The sequence below is a fragment of the Pelobates fuscus genome, chromosome 4, assembly GCF_036172605.1.
Source record: "Pelobates fuscus isolate aPelFus1 chromosome 4, aPelFus1.pri, whole genome shotgun sequence".
In the NCBI taxonomy this organism is placed as follows: Eukaryota; Metazoa; Chordata; class Amphibia; order Anura; family Pelobatidae; genus Pelobates; species Pelobates fuscus.
In genome coordinates, this window is record NC_086320.1 from 233,977,687 (window position 1) to 233,994,080 (window position 16,394).

Genomic DNA, 16,394 nt, shown 5'->3' on the forward strand with positions numbered 1-16,394 from the left:
CTGCTGCTTTCTAATTAAGGCATTAAAATACCTTTTACTGTTTCTTGGGTCTTTACATGTGATCAAGAAGCCTATGAGGCTTTATCCTTAAGCAAGACATTTCCTAGACAAAGCGGAATATGTTCTCGGTTCATTAGACCACGCTTGCTTCTGCTTGGATCTAAATAGCCTCCTGACATAAAGAACGTGAGCCAAAAAGACACATTTTCAAAAAAGACTAAAAATAACTTTATTCAAGTCTGCCAAATATCTTTAAATATTACATTCATCTGAAGAGCTGTACTCTAATCCATATGCATATAACTCTCAGTATTGTCATATGAGACTATGGGAAGGATGAGGATTTCTTTGTAGTCATTATAGCCACAGTTCCAGAGCAAGGGATTAAAACATAGGATTTATTCTTAATTTCTTTATTATTTTCTCTTTTCCTTCAAAAGGTTTTGCTAATGTGTTTTGTAGATTGTCAGTCTTTCTGTGTTGTTGATTATACAAAAAGTAAAAAAAATGAACCCCTCAATGACTTGCGTTCGTGTCCTACACTAATTTAAATATTGTTTAATCTAGTAAAGCATGAAATGTGTTCAAAATGCATTGTCTCAAATTGCAGGGATTTCCTGCAAACCCCTCTTTGAGCTCGTATTGCTACGTACTGCAGGTTGGCAGCCGCACTGAGTAAGGCTGCTGGGAGTGCTGCATATTGACCTGGATCTGAAAAAGATGACATCATTTCTATAATAAGCTGCTGGCTAACTCCTAGCTCTTGTGCATTGAGAAATAGCTGCAGTTGATCATAAATTTACTTATTACCTGGTGGTTTTACATTGCTTTGCAGTGCTTGAAATATTTAGAAGATCTAACCAATATGTTAATTGACTGCTAAAAATGTCTAGGTAATGTTTAGACATGTGACAATACATGTATATGCCCCGTTAGATTGCAACAAAATTTCAGGGATGCTCTTCGCAACATAAATACTATATTTTATTGTACAGGTTATGTTGCTTGTTTAGTTTAAAGGGACTCTGTAGGCACCCAGACCACTTCAGCTAATTGAAGAGCTCTGGGTGCTGTGACCCTTTTGCACTTAATGCTGCAATGTTAAACATTGCAGTTCCAGAGAACGGCAATGTTTACATTGCAGCTCTAAGTCTGCCCCCAGTGGAATCCTAACGGATTTTTGGTGTTCACGGACCTCGGGCATCAGATTTTCCCCATAGTTCCTATAGGGAGATCTAATGCGCGCATGCTCATTAGGTCTCCCCCCCGTCGACGTCAGTGTGGGCGGAGCTTGACACAGTGCTGAGGGATATTGGTGCTGGATTCAGGTAAGTGGCTGAAGGGTTTTTAACCCATTCAGCCCCACGAGAGGGATGCCCCGAGGGAGGGGCTTCTTAACCCTATAGTGCCAGAAAAACAGCTTTGTTTTCCTGGCATTATAATATCACTTTAATGCCTAACCTTTTATGAAAGGTTTGACTTAATGCCTGCACAGCTTTGATAATGCAGAATTTAAACAATTGACTAAATTGAATGGCCCTTGCATACTGGTCATAATTCTTACTGATGCTCAGAAGTATAAAATCCATATTATCATTGCAACTGAGGATGGAAGTTCAAGAAAGTTGATCTTTTTTGCTAGTGTTGGCACAGTATGATTAAACTAAAACCACTGTAGTGCATGTTGTTATACCTAAGCTAAGCAACTTGCTTTATATTTGAATTCATAAAATTGTTGCTCGTGTTTTAAAGGAACGCTATAGTTACCAGAACAATTGCAGCTTATTGTATTTGTTCCAGTGCATATATTTAGTCACTTTCAGACTTTTTGCAGTAAACACTGTGTTTTCAGAAAAAAGGCAATGTTTACATTACAGCCTAAGGATGCCTCAACTGTGCAGTGCTCCACAGTGTGATTCAATCCCTCTATAGGAAGAGATGCTGATTGGTTAGGGCTGTGTTTGACTTGTGCTGGCTCTTCCCCTGATCTGCCTCCTTGACAGTCTTGGCATTTTGAGTGGCTCGGACCACCACTTCTGATGATGTCAGCAGACAGAAGTCGCGTCCGAGGCATACATGGACAGAGACAGCAGCTGCATACTTGCTGAATACAAGTAAGATTTTACTATATTTAAGGAGGCAAGAGAGGGCCAGGGGCCGGATGGTGGTTTTAACACTATAGGGTCAGGAATACATGTTCTTGTTCCTGACCTATAGTGTTCAAAAAATTTCAACTGTGAAAGTTCACCCCTTTTTTGTGCCATGGACACTCCAAACTTGCTGGGGTGATTAACTTTTAGGTCTGGCTAGTGGCGCAACGTTGAGCCCTGGTACAAGTTACATGCAATTTATTTTTCTCCCTTCATGGAAGCTACCATTTTAGATCTAAAGTTTTTTGAACTGCCAGAAAAGAGAAAAAAAAAACAAATGTATGAAGATGCATACTTTTATTTAATTTAAATTTTTCAGGCTGAATCTTAAGATTTATTTTGCTTCAATTATAAAAGCTGAAAGTTGTGAAATTGTGTGCCAACTTCTAACCAACTGTGGGGGTCTGTTGACATGAAACGTCTTCTGTATAGACTATAGTATCAGACTGCAGATAAATCTTTAAGGGATTCACTAAAACGCTAAAAGGTTTTTGGCAACAGTGCTTTTGTTTGTATTTTTTTGTCACATTATGGATAGATTTTAAGAAAGATACACATTACTGGAACACTATAACCTTCAGAACTCTATATTGTCTCACTTACTAATAATAGTAGGCCCCCCACCCCTGAGCAATTGTTTATTTCTTGGCAAATGATTTAGGTTAACTAGAAAAATGGTCAGAGCTGTGGCAGCTGACCTTTAATGTGGATAAGTTCAAATGAATGAATCTTGGACGTAAAAACCCAAAGGCAGAGTATAGAATATTTGATAGAGTCCTAACCTCAACATCTGAGGAAAGGGATTTAGGGGCAATAATTTCAGATGACGCAAAGGTAGGCAGACAATGTAATGGAGCAGCAGGAAATGCTAGCAGCATGCTTGGTTGTATATGGTGAAATATTAGCAGTAGAAAGAGGGAAGTGCTCATGGCATTGTACAGAACACTGGTGAGACCTCACTTGGAGAATTGTACGCAGTACTGGAGACTGTATCTCCAGAAGAGTTCCGAGAAGGGCTACTAAACTGGTTCATGGATTGCAGGATAAAACTTACCAAGGAAGGTTAAAGGATCTTAAAGGACCACTCTAGTGCCAGGAAAGCATACTCGTTTTCCTGGCACTAGAGTGCCCTGAGGGTGCCCCCACCCTCAGGGTCCCCCTCCCGCCCGGCTCTGGAAAGGGGAAAAGGGGTAAAACTTACCTTTTTCCAGCGCTGGGCGGGGAGCTCTCCTCCTCCTCTCCGCCCCGTCAGCTGAATGCGCACACCGGCAAGAGCTGCGTGCGCATTCAGCCGGTCGCATAGGAAAGCATTTACAATGCTTTCCTATGGACGCTTGCGTGCTCTCACTGTGATTTTCACAGTGAGAATCACGCAAGTGCCTCTAGCGGCTGTCAATGAGACAGCCACTAGAGGATTAGGGGGAAGGCTTAACCCATTTATAAACATAGCAGTTTCTCTGAAACTGCTATGTTTATAAAAAAAAAAAAAAAAATGGGTTAACCCTAGCTGGACCTGGCACCCAGACCACTTCATTAAGCTGAAGTGGTCTGGGTGCCTAGAGTGTGGTCCTTTAACATGTATAGCTTGGAGGAAAGACGAGACCGGGGGGATAGGATAGAAACATTTAAATACATAAAGGGAATGAACACAGTAAAGGAGGAGACTAAAAAGAAGAAAAACTACCACAACAAGAGGACAGTCTTAAATAAGAGGGGCAAAGGTTTTAAAATAATATCAGGAAGTATTACTTTACTGAGAGGGTAGTGGATGCATGGAATATCCTTTCAGCTGACGTGGTAGAGGTTAACACAGTAAAGGAGTTTAACCCCTTAAGGACACATGACATGTGTGACATGTCATGATTCCCTTTTAAGCATGTGTGGGATAGGCAGCTAGAAGATAAGACCAGGGACTATTGATAGTATTTAGAAAATTGGGCAGACTAGATGGGACAAATGGTTCTTATCTGCCATCACATTCTATGCTTTTAAATTAAAGGTTTACTTACCTTATTCCCTTTGCATTGCTGAACTCTCCTCCTCACAACAATGTCTCATAGAGAAGCACATTCAAAACTCCCCATAGGAAAGCAGTGAGCCAGTGGGAGTTCCACGTCACATGACAGGGTTTTACTTGGTCTGTGCTCCGTAAGCACCCCTAGTGGCTGTCATACTAAGGAGGAGTTAAACCTGCAATGTAATGTTTACATTGTTTACATTGCAGCATTAAGGGGACAGGGATACTGCATCCAGACCACATCATTGTGATGAAGTTGTTATGGTGATTGATTGTTCCTTTAAGCATTTTAGCTTTGTAGACCTCCTGACAGTGATAAACAGTAAGTGGAAATTTTAACACAGTAACTTACACTGCCTGTACACTAGTTGATTCTAACGTAGACTGTCATGTGACATTTTCAGGTATAGTTGTACTTTTCACTGTGGTATTATTCATGGATAGTTACCAAATCCATTATACTTGCTTTCTATTTCCATGGCTACTGCTATAAAAATAAAAATAAATTTTAAGTTCTAACGTTTTGGCTCTGTTGGCCTAAAATATGCATAGCGTATTCCTCTAAGGAATACATCCACTAACCATCACAGTGTTAGCTTTGGAGAAAATTTGGGAGAGTTGAGCTGTAAAAAGTTTACTACACAGGAAAATCACAGGCTTTACAAATTCCATAGAAGTTATATTCAGTCATACATGCATAGGGAATTCTAAATAAAAATGTGCCTAGAACAGTTTTTAATACAGTTAACAACCAGCCAAAGACCCCCTGAAGCAGCCCAGGGGAGAATCAAATGCAAGATAAATATTTGCATGAAACGCTCCCTTTTGGACACTGCCATTGTCTTCTTTTGTTTGGTTGTTGGCACCTGGTACTTGATGCATGAGAAGTTCCCTTTCCAAAGCCATCAATTGCAATGGCTGCTAGGAAAAGACAAAACGTGAAGGTAGAAGTTAAAGGGACACTGTAGGCACCCAGACCACTTCAGCTAATTGAAGTGGTCTGGGTGATGTGACCCTTTTGCACTTAGTACTGCAATTGTAAAACATTGCAGTTCCAGAGAACTGCACTGTTTACATTGCAGCTCTAAGTCTGCCCTCTGTGGCTTCCGGAATCCAAACAGACTTTTGGTCTGTTATCTGACGCCGGACATCCTCACGAACCTCCATAATGCTTACCTATAGGGAGGTCTAATGCATGCACAGCCATTGGCTCGAATGCACATTAGGTCTCAGTCGTCAGAAGAGGAGTGTGGTCTGAGCCTTACCCAGAGCCGAGGGACATTGGCGCTGGATTAAGGTAAATGGCTGAAGGGGAGGGAGGGAGGGGGCGCGAAGGACGAGGTGACCTATTAACCCTATAGTGCCAGGAAACCAGCTTTGTTTTCCTGGCACTGTAGGATCCCTCTAATCCTTCTGTCATGACCTACTAAGTTTGTAAATCTCCATATGAAAAAAGGGTTAAAGGGACACTATAGTCACCTGAACAACTTTAGCTTAATGAAGCAGTTTAGGTGTATAGATCATGCCCCTGCAGCCTCACTGCTCAATCCTCTGCCATTTAGGAGTTAAATATCTTTGTTTATGAACCCTAGTCACACCTCCCTGCATGTGACTTGCACAGCCTTCCATAAACACTTCCTGTAAAGAGAGCCCTATTTAGGCTTTCTTTATTGCAAGTTCTGTTTAATTAAGATTTGCTTATCCCCTGCTATGTTAATAGCTTGCTAGACCCTGCAAGAGCCTCCTGTATGTGATTAAAGTTCAATTTAGAGATTGAGATACAATTATTTAAGATAAATTACATCTGTTTGAAAGTGAAACCAGTTTTTTTTTTCATGCAGGCTCTGTCAATCATAGCCAGGGGAGGTGTGACTAGGGCTGCATAAACAGAAACAAGGTGATTTAACTCCTAAATGACAGTGAATTGAGCAGTGAAATTGCAGGGGAATGATCTATACACTAAAACTGCTTTATTTAGCTAAAGTAATGTAGGTGACTATAGTGTTCCTTTAAGAAACACTATTGTATAAATCCACTATGAGATGTGAAATGTAAGATTCCACACAAAAAATAAGATTTTAACTTCTTACAAAAAATACATTTCATTTAGCAAAAATTACATGTTAGTTGTGCTTAATTGGTGCCTTCTAGTAGTTCCTTTTTTTATTCCAGTTGTTTAATCTAGTGACATCTTGCTGATTCTGCTTTCTTGAAAACAAAAATCAACTTTTTATTTTTTACAGAAATAAATATTGGAAGTCAACTGTTTTCAATAGTAACTGTAGGAATACTCATCCACTTTTCTTTTCTTTTTTTTTTGACATTCTTTATTTTTACATTATAAAATTGCAACATGTATAGGTGTTACAGATCAACTGGTTACAACATAAAGGCATAATAACATTGAGTTTAAATGCATTTGTGTGGTTGCTGCAAGGTATTGAGCGGTCTTATCTGTTCACATATCTTTTGCATAGTAATAGACATATTTGTACGTTATGTTTTGACATTAAGCATTGTGTAGAACGTATGGGTTGAATCAAAATGTAGTAGGGGGAGTAGAGGGATATCGGTTATTCTATGAGGGCCCAGGGGGGTGTCATACAGCTTGCTTTAGTCTCACATGGTAATCATTATGGGGCCGACCAGCGTGTATATCTCCATGGAATTATCGGAACATCGTCCTTTGTTGGCTTAATTAGGTGGGCGTTGGGGCTTAGTGTGTGATTGCCTGTCTTTTTCGTGCTATGCCTCATGTTGTTTGTCGTTCCCTGGTTTGGTAGCTGTCAGTGTTAGCGTTCAGAGCGGTTTCACTGGTCTCTAAGCGTTATACATCATGGTGGGCTCATGTCATCTAATTCGGGTTGGCAAGAGCCGTGCTACCTCTCTAGGTGTGGTCTGTTAGCCCGTGTGTGCCGACAATCAAAGGATATAGCTCAGAGCTCTTATTGGGGGTCCTAAGCTAGTCAGGGCTGGTCTTGCGTGTGAGGTCAGAACTCACCCACTTTTCGGTTAATGATCCCTTGGTGATTGGATCAGGGTCCTCCTCCCGTGAAGTTGCGGCAGTGAGGGGAACCTGATGCCCATTAGAGCTTCGCCATAGAATGTTCATTGTAGTTTCACAGAGCTAAACTCCATGTGAATCATGGAAATGTGACAAGAGACAGTCTTAAAGGATTACTATAGGCTCAGGAACACAAACTTGTATTCCTGACCCTGTAATGCTAAACTGGAAAAAAAAACTGAAGCTAGCCTTATATGGTACACTAGGATAAGGGGGGTAACCCCTAGTGAAAACAGACTGTAAACATGAAATAGTGTACCAAAAATAGGTACTGGGATGAAATGGCAAATTCTGTTCAAGATAACTCCAGATACAGTGGAGTCACAAAGTTCAAATGTAATTTTTTTTTTTTTATGATTATAATAAGTCTCTAAAAATTGCTTCTGGCAATACCTCAAGGTGCTAGACACACATAGAAAAGTGAAAACCAAAGTAGTGAAACATAAACTATGAAAAGAATAAATCGATATTATGGATCGCTATATAAACGAAAATAAGTAGACTGTGGTGGTGTCAGAGATATAATGATCAACAGAAGCACACTTCTGTGCTAGGTAAGTAGGGAGGACAGCAGCTTTACAGGGTACGATATGTATATATAATAATGCAGCAAGTGTATGAATCATGCATACCTTGCCCGAAGCCTCAATAGTGCAATCATGCGGTAGCAGTAAAAGGATAACCCCATGTTGTAGCTGTAACTCTAATATTAGAGAAATAAGAGCATGTTGTGCTATTGGGAGCCCATAAATCCTCAGTAGCCAACGGCTATTAGCTAGCCGAAATAAACATAATAAAGCCTATGTGAGAAAATATATAAATAACCGCTTTGGTTCATTTATTTTCTCACATAGGCTTTATTATTGTTATTTCAGCCTAATACATACTGCAAGTGTGTAAGTGACACAGACATACAGTGTCACTTACACATTCTCGTTAACACACACTCTCACTGACATATACAGTGTCACACACTCTCACTGAAGTACACAGTGTCGCTTACACACACACCACACACACACACTAATACACACACTGTCACTCAAACACATAATCGCACCACTTTACATATAGCCCCACACACCAATTTACAATCATCTACAAAGTAATCAGTTCCCCTTACCTGCAGATGGGCCACAAGGGAAGTGAATGGAGGGAAAGAAGAGCAGCACCCTCCAGCCTGCAGGAAGCCTTTTTGTTCCTGGTGGGGGGAGCAGAAGAGCCTTGCACTGTGAGCACAGGCTGCTTCCGGTTCCCCTCAGAGTGCTTCCGGTGTTCACAGGCAAGGAGCAGCCGGGATACCAAGTCATGTCCCGGCTTCCCCTGCCTTCAGAAAGCAGAATGTTCTGTTCGGGTGCTGGGGTTACAGTAAACCCACTCCCTGGGCAGGTAACAGGCTGCAAAGGGAGGCAAGCAGCTGTATGGTGCGCTGTGGGATGGCCAAGGAGCCGCTCGCCCAGAAAACAGCAGGGCAGCCCACCTGGAAACAGGCCTTATTCACCTAATGGTAGCGTCGGCCCTGATCCTTTCATAGACCATGCTTTTTTCCTGTAGCCCCAGCAGGGGGAAAGACTATACTTGGCAGCGTTATTTCTGCTTTTTGTCAAGTGAAATTCCAGCACTTCCATGTATTTCATAACTTTTTTTTTTTGTTTCTCTTTTCCTACTTGCTCCATGTAGTCATGCCCAGTGTTAATTTTGTCGACGAACAATTTTAGTAAGATTTTAGTTGACTAATACAAAAACAGTTCAGGTGACTAAAATATGACTAAAACAAAAATAGATTTTTAGTCAGAAGGCTATGATTTAAAACTAAATTGAAACTTGACACCAAGATTAACACTGGTCATTAGGGGTTCTAATTCTGTTCTGGGAAGTAAGACCTTATCACATAGACTCTGTCTCAGAAAGGATTTGTAAGATATGCAATGCTTGACTGGCCCTTGTTATCATCACATAAGTTGAATTCATGAGTTGATCTGCATCTGCACTGTGGATATTAGATTTAATGTTTCATTCAAAACTATGTATAGCTGTAAGACAATAGAGCAGCTCCTTCATGATAAGTTATTGGTGAACATATTAGTGGAGTTCAAGTTTTGTAAAGCATGAGCATGTTGTCTGAATATTTGTGCGGACAGAGGAGGATATATATATAATTATTTTTTTTTCCTTCTGACATGAGGTATTGAAGGGGTAGACTTATAGCAGCTGAAATATTTGCTAAACCTGCAGTTGCCAGCAGCTGTGTGCAGGGTCATCTTTGCAACATAACCTACACAAGGAACCTAATTTTATTGTGTTTGGAGTTTCCTTTAAATGAATTGGTGACAAGCATCGGTTTTCTAAACATTATGTAAAAATCCGACCTGCTGATAGATTTATTAATCTCAAATTCATGCACCTTGTTTATGCCAGTTTGTTCATATAGGTGTAATATTTCTTTAGAAAAAGTTTGTTTAATTTAATGTAACTTCAAAGCATAATTTTGTGTTCTAAAATCTTACTTCAGTCTCTTACTGAGCAAAACTTCCCTGCAGCTGGCAAAGCCGCCAGTCAAACATAAATTGTTAGCTTTTAGATACTTTAAACCTCACCTGCTGCCACCATAATTCCAACCATGCCATAAAAGCGAGCATCCTAAGCAAGCATACACTACAGCCTGCAGCATTCAATCCAATGCATTCCTAAGATATACAACATCACGTGACAGTGTTTTACTAAGTAGTTGCAGCGGTAGCACCTCAAGTGGCTGCCTGTATAATCGCCACTAGAGGAAAGCAAACCCTTCAGGATAAACATTGCTTAAATGACTACTACCCAGTCCACTTCATTGAGTGGTCCTTTAAACATTCCTGATGTGCTTAACTTTACTTTAGTGTTGTGTGGAACTTCCACTTTAAGAAAATGTTCATGCACTTTAATTGCATTCCCACTTATCATTATGTGTAATACCTTATAATATTTAGTTTAGACAACTTTACTCAAAACTTCAAAAAGGGTTAAATTACTTATTTTTCCTCTTACTAAACTCATATTCTGTCTTTATTTTTAGGATTTCGAAAGAACGATGAATTAAAGGCTATGGAAGTATTGCCAATTTTAAAAGAAAAAGTTGCATACCTATCAGGTAAGATTTGCACCTACAATTTAAAAGAAATGTTGTAGCTTGTGGATAGTTTTTTTTTGTTCACATATTCTTGTGTCCAAGCACAGTTTGCAACTCCCATCTGATCTCTAGAGTATAACAAGGGGGAAACGGATTGCTCTTCAGCTGCTGTGGAGGTAGAATTCCTGGGATTTTCAGCTGCTGGCTAGGCACAGGATTGTGTCATAGGAGTTGTAGTTCAGTGACAGCTGAAAGATACCTGTTGCGAACTTGAGTAACTAAAAGAAAGCAATCCGTAGTTTCTCAGAAATACCTCCTCCATTGCTCAGGATAAATGTATGCATTATTTTTTTTTCATCTCAAGAAACGGTAACAAACTGTCTCAAAATAAACTTCACTATCAAATTCTGTTCATTATGAGCTATAATGATGCACTCTAAGCACTATAACCACTACAGCACCCCAGTGCTAACAGTTTGACTACGTGCCTGCCTCATAATTTTGAGCTGAAGTTGTAATGTGGTTGAGAGTTCCTTTAACCCCTTAAGGACCAAACTTCTGGAATAAAATGGAATCATGACATGTCACACATGTCATGTGTCCTTAAGGGGTTAAATTTCAGTATGGTTTGTCTTTGGTATATGGCTAATAATATTATACCATTTATAATGCATCAACATAGACCTGGTTTATTTTGAACGTTGAAATTGTTTCTGTGTTTCATTTATATTTGTTCCCTTAGCGATTTTGTAATGATTATGGATATTGGCGTATGCAGTGCCGTGAACTACAGTCATTCTTAACCAGGCAAAAAGTGGCCGCTGCAGACCAAAGCATCTTCCTTTTCATTTATTGTGTATGGTTAATTAAGGGAGTTGTAGTGTTTGCTTTTGCAGTTACAGGAATTGTGCTTTGTTGTTGCTTTACTTGTAAAACTTACAATCCACTGTAAAGCTGGGAATGGACACACACAGTCACACTTCTTCCAAATAGCTGCACCAACAATGAAGTGTCTTGTTTAAACTTTCCAGTGCTGGAGAGTGTTTCCCATCACTATGACTGCCGGGTTAGTTGGAGAAGAGGAATGGTCTGTCATTGATAGAGTAACTTCTACTCTTTTTAACCGCTCTGAAGATCCTCACAGGGGATTGGTGGTTGCCACTGTTGAATTTTCACTCACTATTGGCTAGTAGGAGAGTGGATTTTTTGAGCCCTGCCATGTGATATGGACATCTGCTGTCTTACAGGGTGTATTTTTTCTTTTTTCTGCAATGCAAACTCACTTAGCTCTAAGACATTGTTACCTCACTATAATGAGGAGTCTGACTAAAATGCCACTTGAACAACTTACAGTAACTTTGTGATGAGATTCACAGTAGAAAAATGTTATGTAGAGATGACTGCAGATGTTTTTTGAAAATGTAATGCATTGGTTTAATTTACCCTGAATATTCAGAAATAAAATGTTGAATGATGGCAATGTTTTGCTTTTTAATCTATTGGTATGCAGTCATCTCTTAATGAACATTGACATAGCTTGCAGTTTTTATGCAGCCACAGGGATGTTTCCCGTTACACACAAGATTGATGTGGCTTCTTCATGGATTAGTTTGTTTACATGCTTTTCTCGATTTTTGCAAAGATTTGGCATGTGATGTTGCCCACAATTTTCTATGCTTTGGTTACTTTATTTGAAGTGGTAATTCCACAGCTTGTGCAATATTTATTGCAGCTGAAACATATGTATTGTGTTTTTGTGTATGTTTCAAAGCACTATCCCTTTGGACTTATTTGTGGAAACTCTAGAGCCTTATTGCCCATGGGATAGGAACAAGAATAATTCTGGAAGATACACGTTCAGTGGTTTACAGTGAGAAGATTCCCATGGTTAGTGAGCTAGTAAACACCTCTGTATTTATGTTTCAAATGGGGAATGATAGGACAGTGGGACACTGTTAAAAACACAAACCATCTAAAAGGCACAGATCCACACTGTGCCACTGTTGTGTATCAAGACCAGTGATGGCGAACATTCAAACCAACCTTTTTTCCTCAAAGTGCCAACACAGCAATTAAACCTGAATACTGAGGTCTAAAGCGCCACTGTCATGCTGAACTTACCTTTCTTTAATCAATTCCTCATCTCTCCCTCTCTCAGGATCTGTTCTTCATTTCTTCCTGTCTGCTCTAGTTTTCTTTAAAACATAAGACAAAGTAGGGACTATTTGTCTTATGGAGGTTTCCTACGCCTGACCATCTTTGATCAGTGGAGGAGCAAAGTGTGCTTCATTTTGGGGTTGTCAGAGCAATTTCCCCACAATTCTCACCTTTCCTCCGTGTTCCCGCGTAGCCTTCTTTCACTTTTCCCCAAACGTCCTGTCATTTAGACAGAACGCAGGCAAAACTACCAAATTGCGTCCTAACAGAATGAGAACAGGCCGCAATTTGGGACTTTGTTCGGATTGGAATTTCATTCGAATTAATTAAACTCCGATCCTATTTGTGACGCGGCTGCATCTTGCACAACATGTCAAATTATATTGAACTGACCATGACCACCAGCAACCTTAACCTGCATCAGTCACAGCATCTGGAAATTGAGCTGCTTGCTGGTGGATAACAAGCTGGATGTAACAGAATTATTTATTCCTGCATACAGTGGCGTACACACACTCCATGGGGCCCCGGTGCGAAACTGATCCGTGGGCCCCCCCTACCCTGACCCACTCCCCCCTGACTGTGCCCCCCCCGACACATACATACAGACACAAACACATACACACACCCCCGACAGACACATACATACATACACACATGCAGACACATACATACAGAGACACACACAGACACATACAGAGACACACACAGACACATACAGAGACACACACACACATACAGAGACACACACATACAGAGACACACACATACAGAGACACACACACATACATACATACAGATACACACATACAGAGACACAGACACACAATCATACACACACACAGAGACACAAACATACATACACAGACATACGTACAGATACACACACACACACAGAGACAAAGACACAGACATACATACACACAGAGACACAGACATACATACACACAGAGACACAGACAGACACACACATACAAAGACATACATACAGATACACACACACAGACATACATACGGATACAGAGACACAGACACATACACACATACAGAGACACAGACACACACACATACAGAGACACAGACACACACACATACACACATACAGAGACACAGACACAGACATACACACATACAGAGACACAGACACACACACATACAGAGACACAGACACAAAGACATACAGAGACACAAATACACAAAATGTTTCCTACCATGTGTGACTTTCCCTGGGGTCCAGTGGTGGCTCAGCCTGATGGGAGTCAGAGTTCCCACTCTGACTCCCTCCTCCTTTCGGTTTCCTCCCGCGCGGGCTCTCAGTATGCTGGGAGGAGTGACGTGCGGTCACTTCCTCCCAGCCGTGATGATGTAATCACAGGGGGCCCGGTCGCGCTCTTGAAGTTCCCAGCGCAGACCGGGCCCCCTTACAAACCATGTCCATCGGGTGGCCCTGACATCATGGGCCACCCGATGAACCCCTTAACATGCGGCCCCGGCGGTTTGCCGCACGGGCCGGGGCAGCAAAGCGTGGCAGCTGCTACCCGGTCGCGGGGGTCCGCAGGGCGGCCGGGCCCCCTGGAGTGCCGGGCCCGGTCGCAGCTGCGACCCCTGCGACCGCGGTACGTACGCCACTGCCTGCATAGTTACCACAAAAAAAAAAAAAAAAAAATTCAGGGACACTTTCCAGCAAGTGCTCAAGTTAGGAAAATGTAAACCATGTTTTTCTTAAAAGAGCAGAATGTGTGTCACCAAGTCTCTGAAGGATGGATGAAGTGTGCAGTGATTTTCAACGTAGAGGCATAAGTTACTTATGCTGCAACCATCTAGAGGTTCAGTTGTGAGGTGGAGGAAAAAATATGTTCCTGTGGAAAAAGTCAAACCTTAACATAAGATGTAGTGTTTTTAGACAGTGCACCAAAATTGCTGTAAAACACTACACTCCAACATATGTTGGGTATGTAATGTAACCGCATTGGGCAAAATTGTGCCACTTAAGTGGGAGGTCAGAACTAAAATTAAAGTAGTGTATAAGAATCTTGTTTAGTTGCAAATAGTCACGGATATTTTATGAAAAGCATCTACTTTTACTAAAGATCAATGCACGGTGTATCTAGAGACCCCATCTTCCAAGAGGTGTTGAAGTCCTCTCCATATCAACACAAAACTATAAGCGATATGAAATGCCATGGGGATTATGCCTGTTGAGTTTGCTAATTCATCGTAGGGTGTCAGAGAGTGGACCATAGTGTGCTGAGTCACTAGAGAGTGCAGGTAGGTGGTGATTTTGATGAAGCTATTTGTTGCTACAGGTTTCCTGACTTTTAGATTGAGTTTGAGTTATCATGTCACATATTTTGAGGTATGTTTTAATATAGGGTAAAACTATAAAACTTTTACCTTGTACTATAAAGTTGGTAGTCAGATGGTAAAGCAGGTAATTATTTTTTTCTGCATAAAAAAGCACTATTAAATACCTTTTTACCTTTTGCTTCAAATATAGTAGTGTGTGCTTAAAGAATATGCTGGCAAATTTTACATGTTAAAGTTATAAAGATTGTCGCAATAAACTAGAACTAAATGTTTAAAATGCTCCATAGTAGAACACATTGTCATGCTTAAAGTATTGTGATATTCAATAAAATAATTTTCAAGAATGAGAAGAGAAAAGCCTCTGCTTGTCTCCAACAAGAATTCTATAACTTTTTTTTATTCTGTTTTATTTTGAGAGTCATAACTTGTTCCTTTATATATTCCACTTAGGTGGCAGAGATAAACGAGGAGGTCCTGTTTTAACATTTCCAGCTCGCAGCAATCATGATAGAATACGACAAGAGGATCTGCGTCGGCTCATATCCTACTTGGCGTGTATTCCAAGGTATTTCTTTACATAATATATTTATTTTTTATGCTTGTATAGTTTTACTTTTTTTTTTTTTTTTTAGATTATATAATCGTATGTGATTAGTATTATTTACAGCATACATGCTTGGGGTCAACAAATAATAAAAACGTAATTTATCCAAAATATTAAACAAAACACATTAACAAATAAATGAGTTAAAAAATGAAAGAGAATATTAGGCTAGGTGCATATACCTGCTGGATTATCCCAAGTGTAATTTTTAAAAAGTACAAATACTTTGTATCACTGACCAACAACACGTAAATTATCCTTTCATGGTAAATAAAATGCTTCAATCATGGTTTATAAGTGCCAGAGGGTTGGATATATAGAACAGTTAAATACACAGCCCCTTTCCAAAACACGATGGATATTTTAGCAGGATGGTAGAAATATCTAAATATAAACAATGTTTATAGAAAACCATTGGATGATGTCTATATTAATAACTAAAAAAAATCTGAGGCATTATTTGACAAATCTTAATGCAGTGGTTCTGGTATAAAGCAATTTGTCCCTGGAAGCCTTTTTTGAGCAAAAGCATTGTTTGCTTTGCTGCCTTATGCCACCTCTAGTGACTGACACTCGGAAAGCCACTAGAGGGACTAGTTTGAATGCGGTCCTTTAAAGATTGCATTGAGATGTTGAAGGCTCCCCATAGAGATACATTGAGTCAGTGCATCTCTATGAGGATTTGCTGATAGGTGCAGCACTGCAATTGCCATGCATGTGCACTTGGCACCGAATTCTTCCTCTATTGATAAGCTAAGACATGGAGTAATGGTGGTCATGATGAGACTGGTACACCGAGGGAAGTAAAGTGAGTAAATAGCTTTATTTTAAAACTCCTGGAGAGGCCTGAATCTAACTAGCTAGTAAAACATTGTAGCATCAAGAAATATGTAAATATATGTTACTGGCAAGTGTGAAGTGCATGGTATGTACTCTGTGTGCTCATGCAGCAGTGACCGCTTTAGGGTTCCTTTGCAAATGACTAG

At 40.2% G+C, this 16,394-nt stretch overlaps 1 protein-coding gene across 4 annotated transcripts in view; it reads left to right on the forward strand.

Moving 5' to 3' along the window:
• The window catches only part of TRIO (trio Rho guanine nucleotide exchange factor), a 297,012-nt gene that overhangs the window by 82,311 nt on the left and 198,307 nt on the right, over positions 1-16,394 (forward strand). For all 4 annotated transcript variants that reach the window (XM_063451950.1, XM_063451954.1, XM_063451955.1 and 1 more), the window contains exons 2-3: positions 10,287-10,361; positions 15,255-15,369. In XM_063451950.1, coding sequence (XP_063308020.1) covers positions 10,287-10,361; positions 15,255-15,369 — 190 coding nt within the window. The remainder of the gene's footprint in view (positions 1-10,286; positions 10,362-15,254; positions 15,370-16,394) is intronic.